The 15,151-nt window shown below is 43.5% G+C and overlaps 1 protein-coding gene across 1 annotated transcript in view; it reads left to right on the forward strand.

Annotated features, from left to right (window-relative positions):
• Positions 1-15,151, forward strand: part of MYO10 (myosin X) — a 151,282-nt gene that overhangs the window by 116,275 nt on the left and 19,856 nt on the right. The window contains exons 28-32 of the mRNA XM_006135809.5: positions 1,860-1,983; positions 5,520-5,817; positions 11,542-11,749; positions 12,011-12,147; positions 13,173-13,293. Coding sequence (XP_006135871.3) covers positions 1,860-1,983; positions 5,520-5,817; positions 11,542-11,749; positions 12,011-12,147; positions 13,173-13,293 — 888 coding nt within the window. The remainder of the gene's footprint in view (positions 1-1,859; positions 1,984-5,519; positions 5,818-11,541; positions 11,750-12,010; positions 12,148-13,172; positions 13,294-15,151) is intronic.

Raw genomic sequence — 15,151 nt, forward strand, 5'->3', positions numbered from 1 at the left:
AGTCATCCCTTCCCGGCTAGATTTAATAAGACATGAAGGGCAGGGGTTGAGCAAGCATGTGGTCGGTCACACTCCTCTAAGCACCTTGTCCACATCCTCAGTCTGCAGTAGCTGAAACTGTTCCAAAGAAAAGCGACTGGGTGTTGCGCTCAACACATTTTGTGCCCCACTTACATAGCAGCCAGAGTCCAAATCAGACAGAATGCGAGCGATCTTATCTGAAAAGTACTTCAGGAACAGATCACAGTGGGGAACCAAGAGCTCCTCCATTTGATCATGAGTGCCAGACTGTAACAAGCCCCGCACTGCTTAATGTAGCTTTAGGCAGTATTATGCACTTTTTGATCCCATTAGAGGGGCACATGCATGGGCTCTCACCATCTCTCCCTGCGGATCTCTGTTGGTCTCATTTCAGGGGATGAAGTGGGGGATCTTCAGAAAAGCTAAAAACTGCAGGATTTTGCAGGTTTTTAAAGTCTAGGGCTGTCCGACTACTCTTGACCAAAGAAAGAGAAAACCTGAAAATCTGATCTTTTTTATTAGAAAACACGTTTTAAACATAATTCCATTTTGAAAAAAAAAATTAAAATTTGTTTTCATACCAATGGGAAATGAAAATAAATTTTGAAACCTTAAAATTCTTCTCAAAATGGATTTTCCATCTTCTGCACAGTTCTTTGTGTAACACGGACATTAAAGTATGGTTCATTCTGGGCCTCATCTTAGAAATTGCTGAGCACCTATAATTCCCTTCAATATCAATAGGAATTGGGAATACCAAGCACTTCTCACGATCATTACTTATAGTAGAGATATTAAAATGTATGTACTTAAGTAACCTTGTAACTGCTGAAAATTTCAGCGGTTATGTGTGGGACAGCAGGTGGCTTCCTGGGATCCAATGCGCACTGCACATACCAAGAGTCTGCGTGTAACCATGAATGTTAACCGATAAGCCCAGGCTCAGCAGTTAACCATGTGCACGGTTACACGTTCATATCTCTAACTTAAAGTGGTGTGTTTTTGAGAATAGCTGCTTGATCTTGTCTATCACTCTCTGCAAACATCTTGCCATGCATTATTTAAATAGGGAAATAGGCAGGACTATGAAGTGCATAGGATTTAGGAGAGTCACAAATAGCATATGCTTCTTTGGGCATCAAAACAAGATGAGAATGCCACTGTGCCATGATACAACTTCATACATCTTCACTGTGGGGAAAAATGGCTGGCACTTCTCTATCATTCTGAAATGATGACTGAGCACTTGAAGAAATAATTTTACATTTCAGTTTTTATTGCTGTATCTTAAACAACTCAATATGAGCAACAAGTAGTTTTACTTACAGACTTTGGGTATGTCTACACTACCCCGCTAGTTAGAATTAGGAGGGTAATGTAGGCATACCGCACTTGCAAATGAAGCCCGGGATTTGAATTTCCCGGGCTTCATTTGCATAAGCAGGGAGCCGCCATTTTTAAAACCCCGCTGGTTCGAACCCCGTGCAGCGCAGCTACACGGGGCTCGAACTAGGTAGTTCGAACTAGGCTTCCTATTCCGAACTACCGGTACACCTAGTCCGAACTACCTAGTTCGAGCCCCGTGTAGCCGCGCTACACGGGGTTCGAACCAGCCGGGATTTAAAAATGGCGGCTCCCCGCTTATGCAAATGAAGCCCGGGAAATTCAAATCCCGGGCTTCATTTGCAAGTGTGGTATGCCTACATTACCCCGCTAGTTCGAACTAGCAGGGTAGTGTAGACATACCCTTTTTGACATGATACTGCATTGAATAATTGTTTTGCCATTACTGGATTATCACACTGAACAAGGAATTATGCTTTTTTTTAACCTACCAGGAGAACTGCCTGAACTCAGATGTTGTCGAACAGATTTATAAGAGAAACCCTATTCTCCGTTACACGCATCATCCACTGCACTCTCCATTACTACCATTGCCATATGGCGATATTAATCTAAACTGTAAGTTGTTGTTGTTTTTTCCAGATATGTAAACTTGAGCTCTTTCTCCCAGTACTGTACTCTAGGGCAGGGCTACTCAACATGTGGCCCATAGGTCACATGCGGCCTGCGGCCCTTTTGTTTGTGGCCCATGGTGTGGTTTGGGTTTACGCGGGGCTCAACATGCAGCCTGCAGGTGGGGTCCTTTGAAAATGGCGAGGTGTTCTGCCAGGCGGGGTGAGCATTGAAAGACGCAAGTAGATGGACTGGCTGGAACAGACAGGTACAGGGTGATGGCATTTCTAGCCCCCAGGGAAGAGGTGCCAGGGAGCACCAGGGCATTGTGGGAAGTGCTTTTTACTCAGCCCATCAGTGTGCATCTATATTTGCATGTACAGGGCTCGACAAACTGCGGCAAGAGCTACTCGACAGCCCCACACGTGCGCGCAGCGCCAGTGAATGGGATGCACGGAGCAACTGGCTGAAATCTACTCACCATGAGCGAGTAGAAACAGCGGTTTGTTGAGCCCAGTGCATGTATATGCAACCACGCTTAAATTGCAGCCCTCGGCATGTGCTGTGAGCATCATTGTGGCCCCCAGAGCTTCCAAAATTGAGTAGCCCTGCTCTAGGGAGCACAAATTTAATTTGCCACGAGGGGCTCTGTAGAAGTCCTGTCTTTGTGAAGTCTGCAGCAGGAATTAGTTAAATTATTTAATTCCATTAGCCCCCGGACACATCTTCCTTGATTTATCACTGTGAACTTTAGAGGCTCTATTCAGGCCCCCTCTTTTTGAGTATATGGGGAATTGCATTTGCCTTAAACCACTACAACCTCCCGTTTAAGACACTTTCATATTTCATCATTTGTATATGGAGAATATGGAATCCAATGTACATATATTACTTTTGAGGATATTTAATTTGAAAAGTCTCAGTTAATACAGATGAATATTGCAAACAGATTTAAAAATACAGGTTTCTGGGGCACTGCTGAGCATTCACATCAGGGCAAATTGCTTAGAAACAGGGCTATGTACAGCCCAACATTGGGGGTCTTCCACTATAAGGCACACCAGACCAGTCACAAAAGAGCACTTCTGTTTGCCGCACTGGCCAGCAAGAAGTCACACAAGCAATCCACTCCAGCTTCTCCAGTGCAACAACCAGTACCCCTCCTTACACAGATGAGAGATTATGAAAACCAATCTCAGCAAATCCAAACAGGTTCTTCTGATCCCAGAGGACCAGCCACATTCCCAGATTAATGTATACCTCAGATCTTACCCAAAAGATCACACTGTTTCCGTCCTTTAGAATCTAAAATCTAAAGATTTATTAACAAAAGAAATAAAAGGTTGTGAGTAAAATTGTTAAAAGAAATATATTACATACACCAATTACAAAATTCCTGATACAGGCCCATAGCAGAGATGGAATAAAGTGCTCTCTTAAAAAACTCTGGAATATATTTTTGATGAGTTGAGTCATCAGTCTTTTCAGGCTCAGTTCATAGCAAAGATGCTCCTGAGGTAATGATCTGGAATGAAGACAAAGTTGGAGAAAGCCATAGGGTCCTTTTTATGACCCTGTCCATATGGATGTAATTCTGTTGTTCCCAATGGCTATGTCTATTCTGCACCCTTCTTCTACAAAAACTTATGCAAATGAAATATGGAGCAGAATATCGCCATGCTTCATTTGCATAATTAATTAAGGGCCGTTTTTGCGCAAGAGGCTTTTGTGCAAAAAGGAGCTGTGTAGACGGCTCCTGTTTGTGCAAAAAACCCCTCTTGCACAAGAGCCATTCTTCATTTTTTCAGTACGGACGTAGCCTTTGTGTGCAATTGGAATTTGTCACATGAGCAAGTCACCTGTCCATGTCCATTTTTTAGGTAAGCAGCCATGGTGTACATGCTGGTCTGTAGGTTCACAGCACAGTTCCTCAGATGTCCACTGGCATTAAGGTCCATTGTCAGTCAAGTACTCCAATTCACTTGACTCTCCACCTTTTCACAATATGTGTGTGAAGCCTGATGATAGCTCCCAGAAGCAAATACTTGGTGGAATGCCAATACATAGCCAATACTTATAACTTTAAATACAAAAATCACACATGCATTATGAATAGTACAAAGAAAATCAGCAAACATAAGCTTTCAATAGACATCTCACTTGGCCCACTGTGTACAAAATTTGGGGCAAAAATATAAGAGGGTTTAATAATGTTCTGCATGTCCACATCAAAAATCCAATAATGTCACATGGGCAGTTTTTAATTTTTATTTGAGCCCCAAGTTATTTTCTATAATAACAAACAGTAAAGAAGTATCAGTGACTCACCATTCATTAAAATAGACAGCTCCCAATCTTTCCAGAGGGATTCAGTCTAACTATAAATCAAACATAAGGACTACACATCAGTGCAGTGTAGTCCTTTCCATTCCTCAAACCTAAATTGTATGCAATGCTTTTAGCTTTATTGAGCAAGGCACTAGCGAACATTAGGTAATACAAAGAGTGATTAATTTTCCTGCATTCAAAAGCAAGTTTCAGCAATCAAGGCAATAAGCTAATTTGTTAGGCTACGTCTACATTTGCAAGATTTTGCACAAATACTTTTAACACAAGAGTTTTTGCGTTAAAGTATTTGCACAAGAGAGCATCTACACTGGCACGTGCCTTTGCGCAAGAGATGTGCTTTTGCGCAAGAGCATCCATGCCAGTGTAGACGCTCTCTTGTGCAAGAAATTAACGTTGCCTGTCTACACTGGCCTCTTGCGCAAGAACAATTGCGCAAGAGGGCTTATCCCTGAGCGGGAGCATCATAGTTCTTGCGCAAGAAGCACTGATTTAATACATTAGAACGTCAGTGTTCTTGTGCAAGAACTCCCCACCAGTGTAGACAGGCAGCATGTTTTTGCGCAAAAGCAATTGCTTTTGCGCAAAATCATGCCAATGTAGACACAGCCATAGAGTTTCATCGATATGCTAAACTTACACACAAAAAAAACAATTCCATGTATACAGAAAATGAGGAAATTGCAAGAATTCATTAACAAACTTGTGATCTCTACTTGTGTAGAAAAAACAGTAGACATTTCAAAGTACAAATTCTAAAGCTGGTCAGAATGTTTCTAACAATGTTTTTATGTTGAAAAAAGATTATTCATTTGGAGGAAAAAGGAAATCATTTTGACAAGGTCACTTCAACACTTTTCATTTCCATTGTTTATATTATAAAATACTAAAAAGTCAAAATCAAAACAAAATGCTTCAATTGACATGAAATGCTTTTTTGAAAATGTTCTTTCATGGGAAATTTTTGTTGTTCTCACAAAACAAGCTTCAGTATGGAATTACCATTTCTTAAGAACCTAATTTCAACACGTGTCTAATAGATTCATAGACTTCAGAGTGAGAAAGGACCACTGTAATCATCCAGTCTCGCCTCCTAATTAACACACCAAGTAATTCCTGTTACAAGTTCATAGTTTCTGGTTGAGCTACATCATCTGTTTTGTAAGAACTTCCTATGTCTTACTCACTTTTTGTAGTGCTGAAAGACAAAGGCTACACAACACTTCAGGATGAAGCCATCAAGATATTTAATTCTCTGCAGCAGCTAGAATCCATGTCTGATCCAATACCTATAATCCAGGGTATCCTTCAGACAGGGCATGATTTACGACCCCTTCGAGATGAGCTCTACTGTCAACTTATCAAACAGACTAACAAAGTACCTAACCCAGGAAGTGTGGGGAATCTGTACAGCTGGCAGATACTCACCTGCATGAGTTGCACATTCCTGCCCAGTCGTGGTATCCTCAAGTATCTGAAATTCCACCTCAAAAGGTAAGAGGCAACAACACATGCTTAAGATATAACAGGAGTAACAGTTAATTCGAGTGAAGGGTTTTGGATTGGACTAACGCTTCTACACGTGGCAAGTTAAATCGGGCAACTGGCATTTTAAAATGACGACCGGCCATGAATATGCTAATCAAGAACACGATATTTAAATCCCACGCTTCATTAGCAACTTCGGTATGCTTCATTTGCCTCCCTAGTCCAAACTAGGGGGCAAGTGTAGACATGCCCGAAGATATTATGTTAAATATTTTTTCAAAATATTTACTTTTCTGACGTTTAAAGTCAGAACTTTACTATTTAAAAAGGATCTATTTACTAACTTTGCTACTTAGAAAGGGAAGTGTTTTTAAAATTTACGTTTCATCACAATTTTTGTTGTCTATTTGGACAATGAAATAGAATAGTTAGTTTCACTCTGGATTGTACTATCATTAGGTTCACTTTTGATTCTAATATTGTAAAAGGTTAAAAAGTGACTGGTTCATTGGAAAAGTTATTCCTTTAAAAATAAACTGTTTCTGTTGGAATTTAGATCATGTCAACATTCCTGTTGATGTTTGTATTGGTACAAATTCACATTTTACAAAATCAAAGTTTTGCATCTGAATTACATGATTTCCTTTTAACTGAAATTGTTCCTTGAGTGTTTGTGAAGCATTTAGCGATCACTAGCTAAAACTTATGAATGCAGATTTATTATTTTAAAACAGTACACATTGATGTTTATTTTTAAGCATTTTTCACAATACAGGGTGAACCTCTCTAGTTGGGCAACATCTGTGGTACAGCATGGTTTTAGTTAGCTGTCCACTTATCATGGGTGTGGCCAAGTTTCCTATGGCCCCATAAAGTTTTTGTACAGCCACCACTCCTGGCTCTCAGGGTTCTGTGCTGTTATTTTGCTCTAACTTACCCAAAATGTCTTGTAAGGGCCCAGCAAGCAGTGTAAGTGTTGGTAATGCTACTAAACATTAGCATGGTTTTTATGCTTAATCTACTTATTTCCTTGTGCCAATATAATAAAATGGTGTAAAAACACTAACACTTTGTTATAGGGACAGCTAATAAGCCTTGGCTAGGCATAGGCTTAAATAGGGCATAGCAGTATAGTGATACGTTATTAAGCAGTATTGCAAGCATTGTTATTTTTATTCACCTCCGTGAAATACAAATAAAAAAAGACCCACTCGCTATAATATTGACCTCCTGTGGTTTGGCAAATTCTCTAGTTCAGCACAGGAATTTTTAAATGCAAGTATTTAACTAATTGAGTGGTCGATAGAATTTTTATCAGCTGCTTCAAGGCACTAGCCCCTGTTCCTTTCCCCCGCTTCTGTTAGAGGCAGTAGCAGCGAAGGGGATGGATGGAACTGTGGAGATGGTGCTGGGGGGAACTGGCTTCTGCAAGGAGAACAATTTTTCTCTTTCCTTCTTGTTACACCCTTTTAGATGCTTGAAAACTGCTATCATGTCCCCTCTCCATATTCTCTCTTCTAAACAAGCCCTATTCTTTCAGTCTTCTCTCATAGCTCATGTTTTCAAGGCTTTTAATCATTTTTGTTGCTCTTCTCTGAACCTTCTCCAATTTTCCACATCTTTCTTGAAATGTGGTGCCCAGAACTGGACATGGTACTCCAATTGAGGCCTAATCAGCACCAAGTAGAGTGGAAGAATGACTTCTCATGTCTTGCTAATGCACCTCAGAATCATGTTTGGTTTTTTTGCAACAGCGTCACACTGTTGATTTAAATTTAGCTTACGGTCCACTATGACCCCTAGATCCCTTTCTGCAGTACTCCTTCCTGCACAGTCACTTCATATTCTGTATGTGTGAAACTGATTGTTCCTTCCTAAGTGGACTACTTTGCATTTGTCCTTATTGCACTTCATCCTTTTTACCTCAGACCATTTCTCCAGTTTGTCCAGACCATTTTGAATTATGTCCCTATCCTTCAAAGCACTTGAAACCCCTCCCAGCTTGGTATCATCTGCAGATTTAATAATCGTACTCTCTATGCCATCATCTAAATCATTGATGAAGATATTGAACAGAACCGGTCCCAAAACAGACCCTTCTGGAACCCGACCTGTTATGCCCTTCTAGCATGAGTGTGAACTGTTAATAACTACTCTCTGAGAATGGTTATCCAGCCAGTTATGCACCCATCTAAGTTGTATCTACTTTATTGATAAGAAGATCATGCGAGACTGTATCAAATGCTTTAGTAAAGTCTAGGTATATTGCATCCACCGCTTCTGCCTTATCCACAAGACTTATTATCCTATCAAAGAAAGCTATCAGATTGGTTTGACACGATTTGGATAAATGGACTGTAAGATGGATAGAAACCTGGCCAGACTGTCGGCCCCAACGGGTAGTGATTAATGGTTCTATGTCAGGTTGGTGGTCGGTTTCTGGTGGAGTGCTCCAAGGATCGGTTCTAGGGACGATTTTGTTCAACATATTTATTAATGACCTGGATGAGGGGATGGATTGCACCCTCAGCAAGTTTGTGGATGACACTAAGCTAGGGGGAGAGGTAGATACTCTGGATAGCAGGGATAGGGTCCAGAGTGATCTGGACAGATTAGAGGATTGGGCCAAAAGAAATCGGATGAGGTTCAACAAGGACAAATGTAGAGTCCTGGACTTAGGATGGAAGAATCCTAAACATTGTTACAGGCTGGGGACCGAATGCTAAGTAGCAGTTCGGCAGAAAAGGATGAGAAGCTGAATATGAGTCAACAGTGTGCCCTTGTGGCCAAGAAGGCGAATGGAATATTAGGTTGCATTAGGAGGAGCACTGCCAGCAGGTCTACACAGTGATTATTCTTCTTTATTCAGCTCTGGTGAGGCCACATCTGGAGTAATGCATACAGTTTTGGGCCCCCCTCTATAGAAAGGATGTGGACTCATTGGAGAGGGTCTAGCGGAGAGCAACCAAAATGATTAGGGGGCTGGAGCACATGACATATGAGGAGAGGCTGAGGGATTTTGGTTTAGTCTGCAGAAGAGAAGAGTAAAGAGGGGGATTTGATAGCAGCGTTCAACTTCCTGAAGGGAGGATCCAAAGAGGATTGACAGAGGCTGTTGTCAGTAGTGACAGATGGGAGAACAAGGAGCAATGGTCTCAAGTTACAATGGGGGAGGTCTAGGTTGGATATTAGGAAAAACTTTCACTGGGAGGGTGGTGAAGTCAAACTGACTGGTCTTTAGTTTCCTGGGTTGTTCTTATTTCACTATAAACAGTACTTCTATAGTACCCATGGGTATGTCTAGAAATGTAATTTTCAGCTCAGGTAGATTTACAAACATTAGCTTTGATTGAGCAAGTATGCTAAAAAGAGCAGAGTAGGCCTGGGCGAAGCTTACCACTGTAAAAAGTTACCTAGGATCTCTGATGGGAGCGTTGTACAGGCAGTCCCCGGGTTACATAGATCCGACTTACATCGGATCCCTACTTACAAATGGGGTGAGGCAACCCCGCACTAGCTGCTTCCCCCCAGCAGACCAGGGAGATGCGAAGCTAGCGCCCCCCCAAGCAGACCAGGGAGACGCGGAGCGGCTTTTCTCAGCAGACACCTCAGCTTGAGAATAAAGGACTGAGGGAAGTGAGGTGTGGGAGAATAAAACTGAGCTCTGGCGAAATGTTTGGCTAGAGTTTCCCCTACAATATGTACCAGTTCCGACTTACATACAAATTCAACTTAAGAACAAACCTACAGTCCCTATCTTGTACGTAACCCGGGGACTGCCTGTACTTGAGCAACTAGCCTCCCACACTACTTTTGCAGCCAGTGCTATTTTTAGCATAGTAGCTAAATCAAATCTACCAAATGTACACCTGCTCAAGCAGGAACTTGTTCCTCCACTGTAGATTTACCCTCTGATTCAGGGATCTTGTAGCCCTTTTCACTCTTTAATGAATTAAGCCTCACAGTGCTCCTGTGAAAAAGGTGGTATTCTGTTTTACACATGGGCAGAGCATGGAATTTGCGCTACAAGTTATCTAAGGTTACAGAGGGACAGATTGTGCAAGGAGTATATTGTGTGAATGAATACAGGCAGTCCCCTACTTACGCGGACCCGACTTACGTCGGATCCGCACTTACGAACGGGGCTTTCTCGCCCCGGAAGTCGGGGCGAGAAAGCCCCGTTCGTAAGCTGCTCCAGTGCCCCTGGTCTGCTGGAGACCGTCTCCAGCAGACCAGGGGCACCAGGCGGGTTCCCGCGCTTCTGAGGCTTTGCCAGAGCAAAGCCTCAGAGGCGCGGGGAACCGCCGCTGCTGCCGCTTCAATCTGGGTGCCTGTGGTCTGCTGGGGACCGTCCCCAGCAGACCACAGGCTCCCAGACTGAAGCCGCAGCCGCGGCGGGGTCCCTCGCCTCTGAGGCTTTGCCAGAGCAAAGCCTCAGAGGCTCTGCTCCCCATGTCCCTGGTCTGCTGGGGAGGGGGGAGGCAGCTAGTGTGCTCCCCCCCCCCCCCAGCAGACCAGGCTTTTGTTTTGGACTCTGGGGCAGAGCAGCTGGGGCGCTGCCGATTGGTCCTGCAGCGCCCGCTCTGGGCACTACTGGACCAACCCGGCAGCACCCCAGCTGCTCTGCCCCAGGTCCTGATTCAGCCGCTGCTGGTCAGTTTCAGCAGCGGCTGAATCAGGACGCCTGGGGCAGAGCAGATGGGGTGCTGCTAGGTTGGTCCAGTAGCACCCAGGAGCGGCGCTACTGGAGCAACCCAGCAGCACCCCAGCTGCTCTGCCCCAGGCGTCCCCAAGTCAGCTTCTGCTGAAACTGACCAGCGCTGACTACAGGAAGCCCCAGGCAGAGTTGCTCTGCCCCGGGCTTCCTGGAATCAGCTGCTGATCAGTTTCAGCAGCAGCTGACTTGGGGACGCCTGGGGTTCTTAAGTTGATTCTGTATGTAAGTCAGAACTGGCGGTCAGTTTCAGCAGTGTCTGAATCTGGACGCCAGTTCCGACTTACATACAGATTCAACTTAAGAACAAACCTACAGTCCCTATCTTGTACGTAACCCGGGGACTGCCTGTACTCACCATCATGAGTAACTGTTATACAATATAACCCAGCCATAAGGAGAAATCAGAAGTCTGGACACTCTGCTCTAGCTGGTAAACTACACCCTCTCTAGTGCCACTGTTGCAGTATTGAATAATTGAGACACATTTTGCTGGATTTTTTTTCTTAATATTGGTTCTTGGGGGGGAGGGGTGAAGGAGAAACACTGTCATCAAAATAGAACATATTAAGGCTATCTCTTTGCTGCCAGGAAGGTTTGGTTCTACAGCGGGATATCTTATATAATTGTTATCTTGCTGTACAATCCTAGTGGAAACAAGACACCTGTCATTCTTATAAGGGAGCAGGGCAAGATCAACATTAATGCCCTCCCTTGCCCTCTACTCCTGCAATGGTTCATCTCAACTACATTTTCTCATGATGTAAGCTACAGTGTCATCTCCACTAGAGATTTTACAACAGGATAGCTAATAAGTATTAGATGTTATGCAGGGAAAAGGGGGGAGGCTAGCAATGAAGACAAGCCTCTGTGTGTCAGTACACAACTGTACTGATTTGCAGTAACCACTAGAGAACTTTGTATATCAATTCCTCAATGTCATTAAGTCCCTTGGGCTCCCCGCAAATCTTCCATTTTATTATCAGGTGATTTGAGTTCAGTGTTTTGTCACACAGGATTCGTGACCAGTTTCCAGGAACAGAAATGGAAAAGTATGCCCTCTTCACTTATGAATCTCTCAAAAAAACTAAATGCAGAGAGTTTGTGCCATCGCGGGATGAAATAGAAGCCTTGATCAGAAGACAGGAAATGACATCTACAGTTTATTGCCATGGTGGTGGTTCCTGTAAAATCACAATCAACTCCCATACCACAGCTGGAGAGGTGAGAAGAGGTTGTGACAGAGCAGGGTATCATAGAGATAAAGTGTTAAAGTCTTCTTGTGGGCTCTACAATTTTAGCCATTAATTCTCTCAGAAACTCTGGAGGTGCTGCAGAGTTTATAGGGCTGCCTACTTTATTGACCCAGGTGATGGCCATGCTTTTTTGCCTTACAGAGACTTCATCTTAATTTTCCTTAAACTTAATTACCCTCTAAGATACTAACATTATTTTATGATTTTGTTTGTGTGCTTTTTTCATTAGGTTGTTGAAAAGTTAATCCGAGGCTTAGCCATGGAGGATAGCAGAAATATGTTTGCCTTGTTTGAGTATAATGGAACTACTGACAAAGCAATTGAAAGCAGGACCATTGTGGCCGATATTTTGGCAAAGTTTGAAAAGTGAGTGTCCTTCTTTGTGCTAATAAGCATCAATTAAAAAAGAAAATTTCCTAACATCAGCAATATGCTAAATTCTCCCTTTCTTTATTCATTTGTGGTGAGACAGCATATACAACTGCATTCCACATACTGTTGTTTCTGAAACAACAGCATCTTTTTTAGAATGATAAATTAAGTGCTTGATTTCCTCAGTCTCATGACAATGAAATACATATTTTCCATCATGGTGGTTTTTGCATTCTGTTGTTTCTTTTTCTGTCTCCCCAACTCCCATTCTCTTCCCACCCCCAACCCTAGTCACATCTATGCTTGCCTTTTCTTCGCTAAAGTTTCCCACATTACTGGTTCTGATGTGGCTCCATGGATGGGAGCAGTGCTAGAAGCAACAATATAAGCAGGATTCAAGGCAGTCACTATTTCACTTAAGCTTGCTCAGAGCTGGTCTACATGGCATGATGCTTAAAATACTAGTGCTCTCAATTATCGCTACTGCCACTGATAGCAATGGTGGGAGATTTTAGGAAAAATCCCACAGTGTAATTCAAGTTTTAAATCCATATTTCTCTCATCTATGGCTACTGTGCATGGTGTTCAACTATTTGTAAATACACTTATAGTAAAAATATTTGTAGTAGCTCCTACAGAGATTCCTTACATTTCAGTATTATTAGCCAGTCACACTTTCTAAAATCATTGGTGTTTTTCTCTCATTACACATTGTTCACAATTTCGTTCCTTGGATTATTAATAGTTTGTGGTGGAAACAATCCTGATTTGAGGCAACTAACATTTGTAATACTAGACTCTCTTTGTAGACTGACTGAGCAAAGTAATTTTTTAAAGCAAATTAAAAATACTAGGCCAAATTCTTTATATGTTACCAGTGTCAGTAGAATTATTCCAGATTTACACTGGGTATAACATAGAGCAGAATGTGGTTGCTATCTTGTGTGGAATCCTCAATGTCTTATCAATTTAGAAAATAGTTCTGGTCACTGCTGTCTGCTCCAAACTTCTGTTTCTAGGCTTGCTGCCACTTCAGATGCTGGGGACGTGCTATGGAAGTTCTACTTCAAGCTTTACTGCTTCCTGGACACAGAAAATGTGCCAAAAGACAGTGTGGAATTCGCATTTATGTTTGAGCAGGTAAAGAATGGGGGAAATGAATGGGGGAAATGAAGTGTGTGGAGTTGGGTTGCAACTATATATGTAATTTTGTCCTAGAATTGACTTCATTATTGCAGAGGACAGAACTGGAGGCATCTGTGGGTGTAAATTGATCTTAAAATAGTGACAGGAAAGTTTTAATTTTGCTTGATAACAAGCCCTCTATTATAATCAGCAAAGATTCTCACCGTTGGGATTTCTTCTTTTCTTGGAGTGCTTACTCATGTCCATTCCATAAGAGGTGTGCATGCTAGTCATGTACACCACTGCTGGAAATTTTTCCCCTACCAGTACCTGTAGGGGAATGCCTCTAGAGACTCCTAGAGTGGTACCTCCATGGCATGGTATAAGGGGTACTGCATACTCCCCACATCCTCAGTTCCATTTTGTCACAAGTGCTGGTGCATTGGAACAGCTTTGCTCCATCCTCGGCTGTTGTCTTCTCCCCGCTGATATTTTTGTCCCTAGTAGTTAATTAGAGAAGCTGGTCCCCCGACAGGACTTTGACCTGGTTTGGGGGCATACCTTGGTCTTCAGGGTTTAAGCCTTGTGACTCATGCAAATGGTCCATACCAGTCAGCGACCTGCACAGAAGCTGCCTGCTTTGTCATAGCAAAATACACATCAGTGTCAGGTGCAAAATTTACAAATCCTTCCAACCTAGAACTAAGAAAGAATCTGGCTTAGTGCCTTCATGATGGAGTCAGCCTTAATCCCATCACCAGTGCACCAACTAATATGCAGGGTAAGGAAGCTAAATATTGACTGACTAATCAAACAGTCAATGCATTTTGCATCATATATTCGATTAGTCAATGGGGCGATTCTGCCTTTGAAGTGTAGCAACAGCCCTAGTCCTGGGCTCCATGTGGCACTGCCACTTTAAAACACCACGAGGAGCCTGACACCGGGCTCCCCGTGGCGTTTCAAAGTGGCAGCACTGCATGGAATCCAGGATCAGTTGGGGACACCCACGCTGATCCCGGGCTCCACGCAGCACTGCCGCTTTGAAACGCTGCGTGCATCCTGGAGACACTCCAGGTGGCCATAGGCTGCATTCCAAAGCGGCAGCACCACATGGACCCCGGGGGGCTGGTCCCAGGCTTCAAGCAACACTGCTGCTTTGAAATATCCCATCCCCGCCCTTGCTGCCTCTTTCTGATAGAAGCAGCAACAGGGGAAGCAACTAGTCGACTAGCATGTTGACTATCTGATAAGCATTTGCTAATTGGATAGTCGACTAGTCCTTCAATCCCTACTGTAGGGCTTGGTGTGTAGTGCCCCGGCAGCACGATCTGCCTGTTGGCACCGTCCTCTCTCCCCAGCCCTGTTGAAGAAACCAGGGAGGGCAGCAAAGGGGACAAGGTGGCAGACAAGCGCTGGCCTGTGTTGAGTGGCTCCTACTCTCGGTTGAGTTCACGGGACCTGAATCGGAAGTTCATGGGACCTGACTCAGAGCAGAGCACCCCGGTCCACTCTCTCTCTCCTTCCTCAGACATGAGCAGAATACTAAGTCACATTCAGGTGCCCTCCATGCCAGAGGCCCTGTAGGCTGCACAGGAGATACTGTCTCTGCTGGTACTGACATCCCAGGCCTCTGTGACTCTGTTCTAGGGGCACAGTGGGCTCTCTTCTGTGTTAGCATCCAACTCTCTGAAGGGAAGGGTCTAGGCACCATTCCCCAGCTTGTGATGGCTTGGAGTCAACGCGGGAGAGGTCAGCCCTGCTATTCCCCTTTTGACTATTGGGCTTGGTTCAAGACACAGAGACTTACGGCATGGTTCACTGATGCAAGAGTACGGACCCTTGGATGCATGTGCTTCATGCATTGAACTGA

The sequence above is a fragment of the Pelodiscus sinensis genome, chromosome 2, assembly GCF_052426305.1.
Source record: "Pelodiscus sinensis isolate ZL-2025 chromosome 2, ASM5242630v1, whole genome shotgun sequence".
NCBI lineage: Eukaryota > Metazoa > Chordata > Testudines > Trionychidae > Pelodiscus > Pelodiscus sinensis.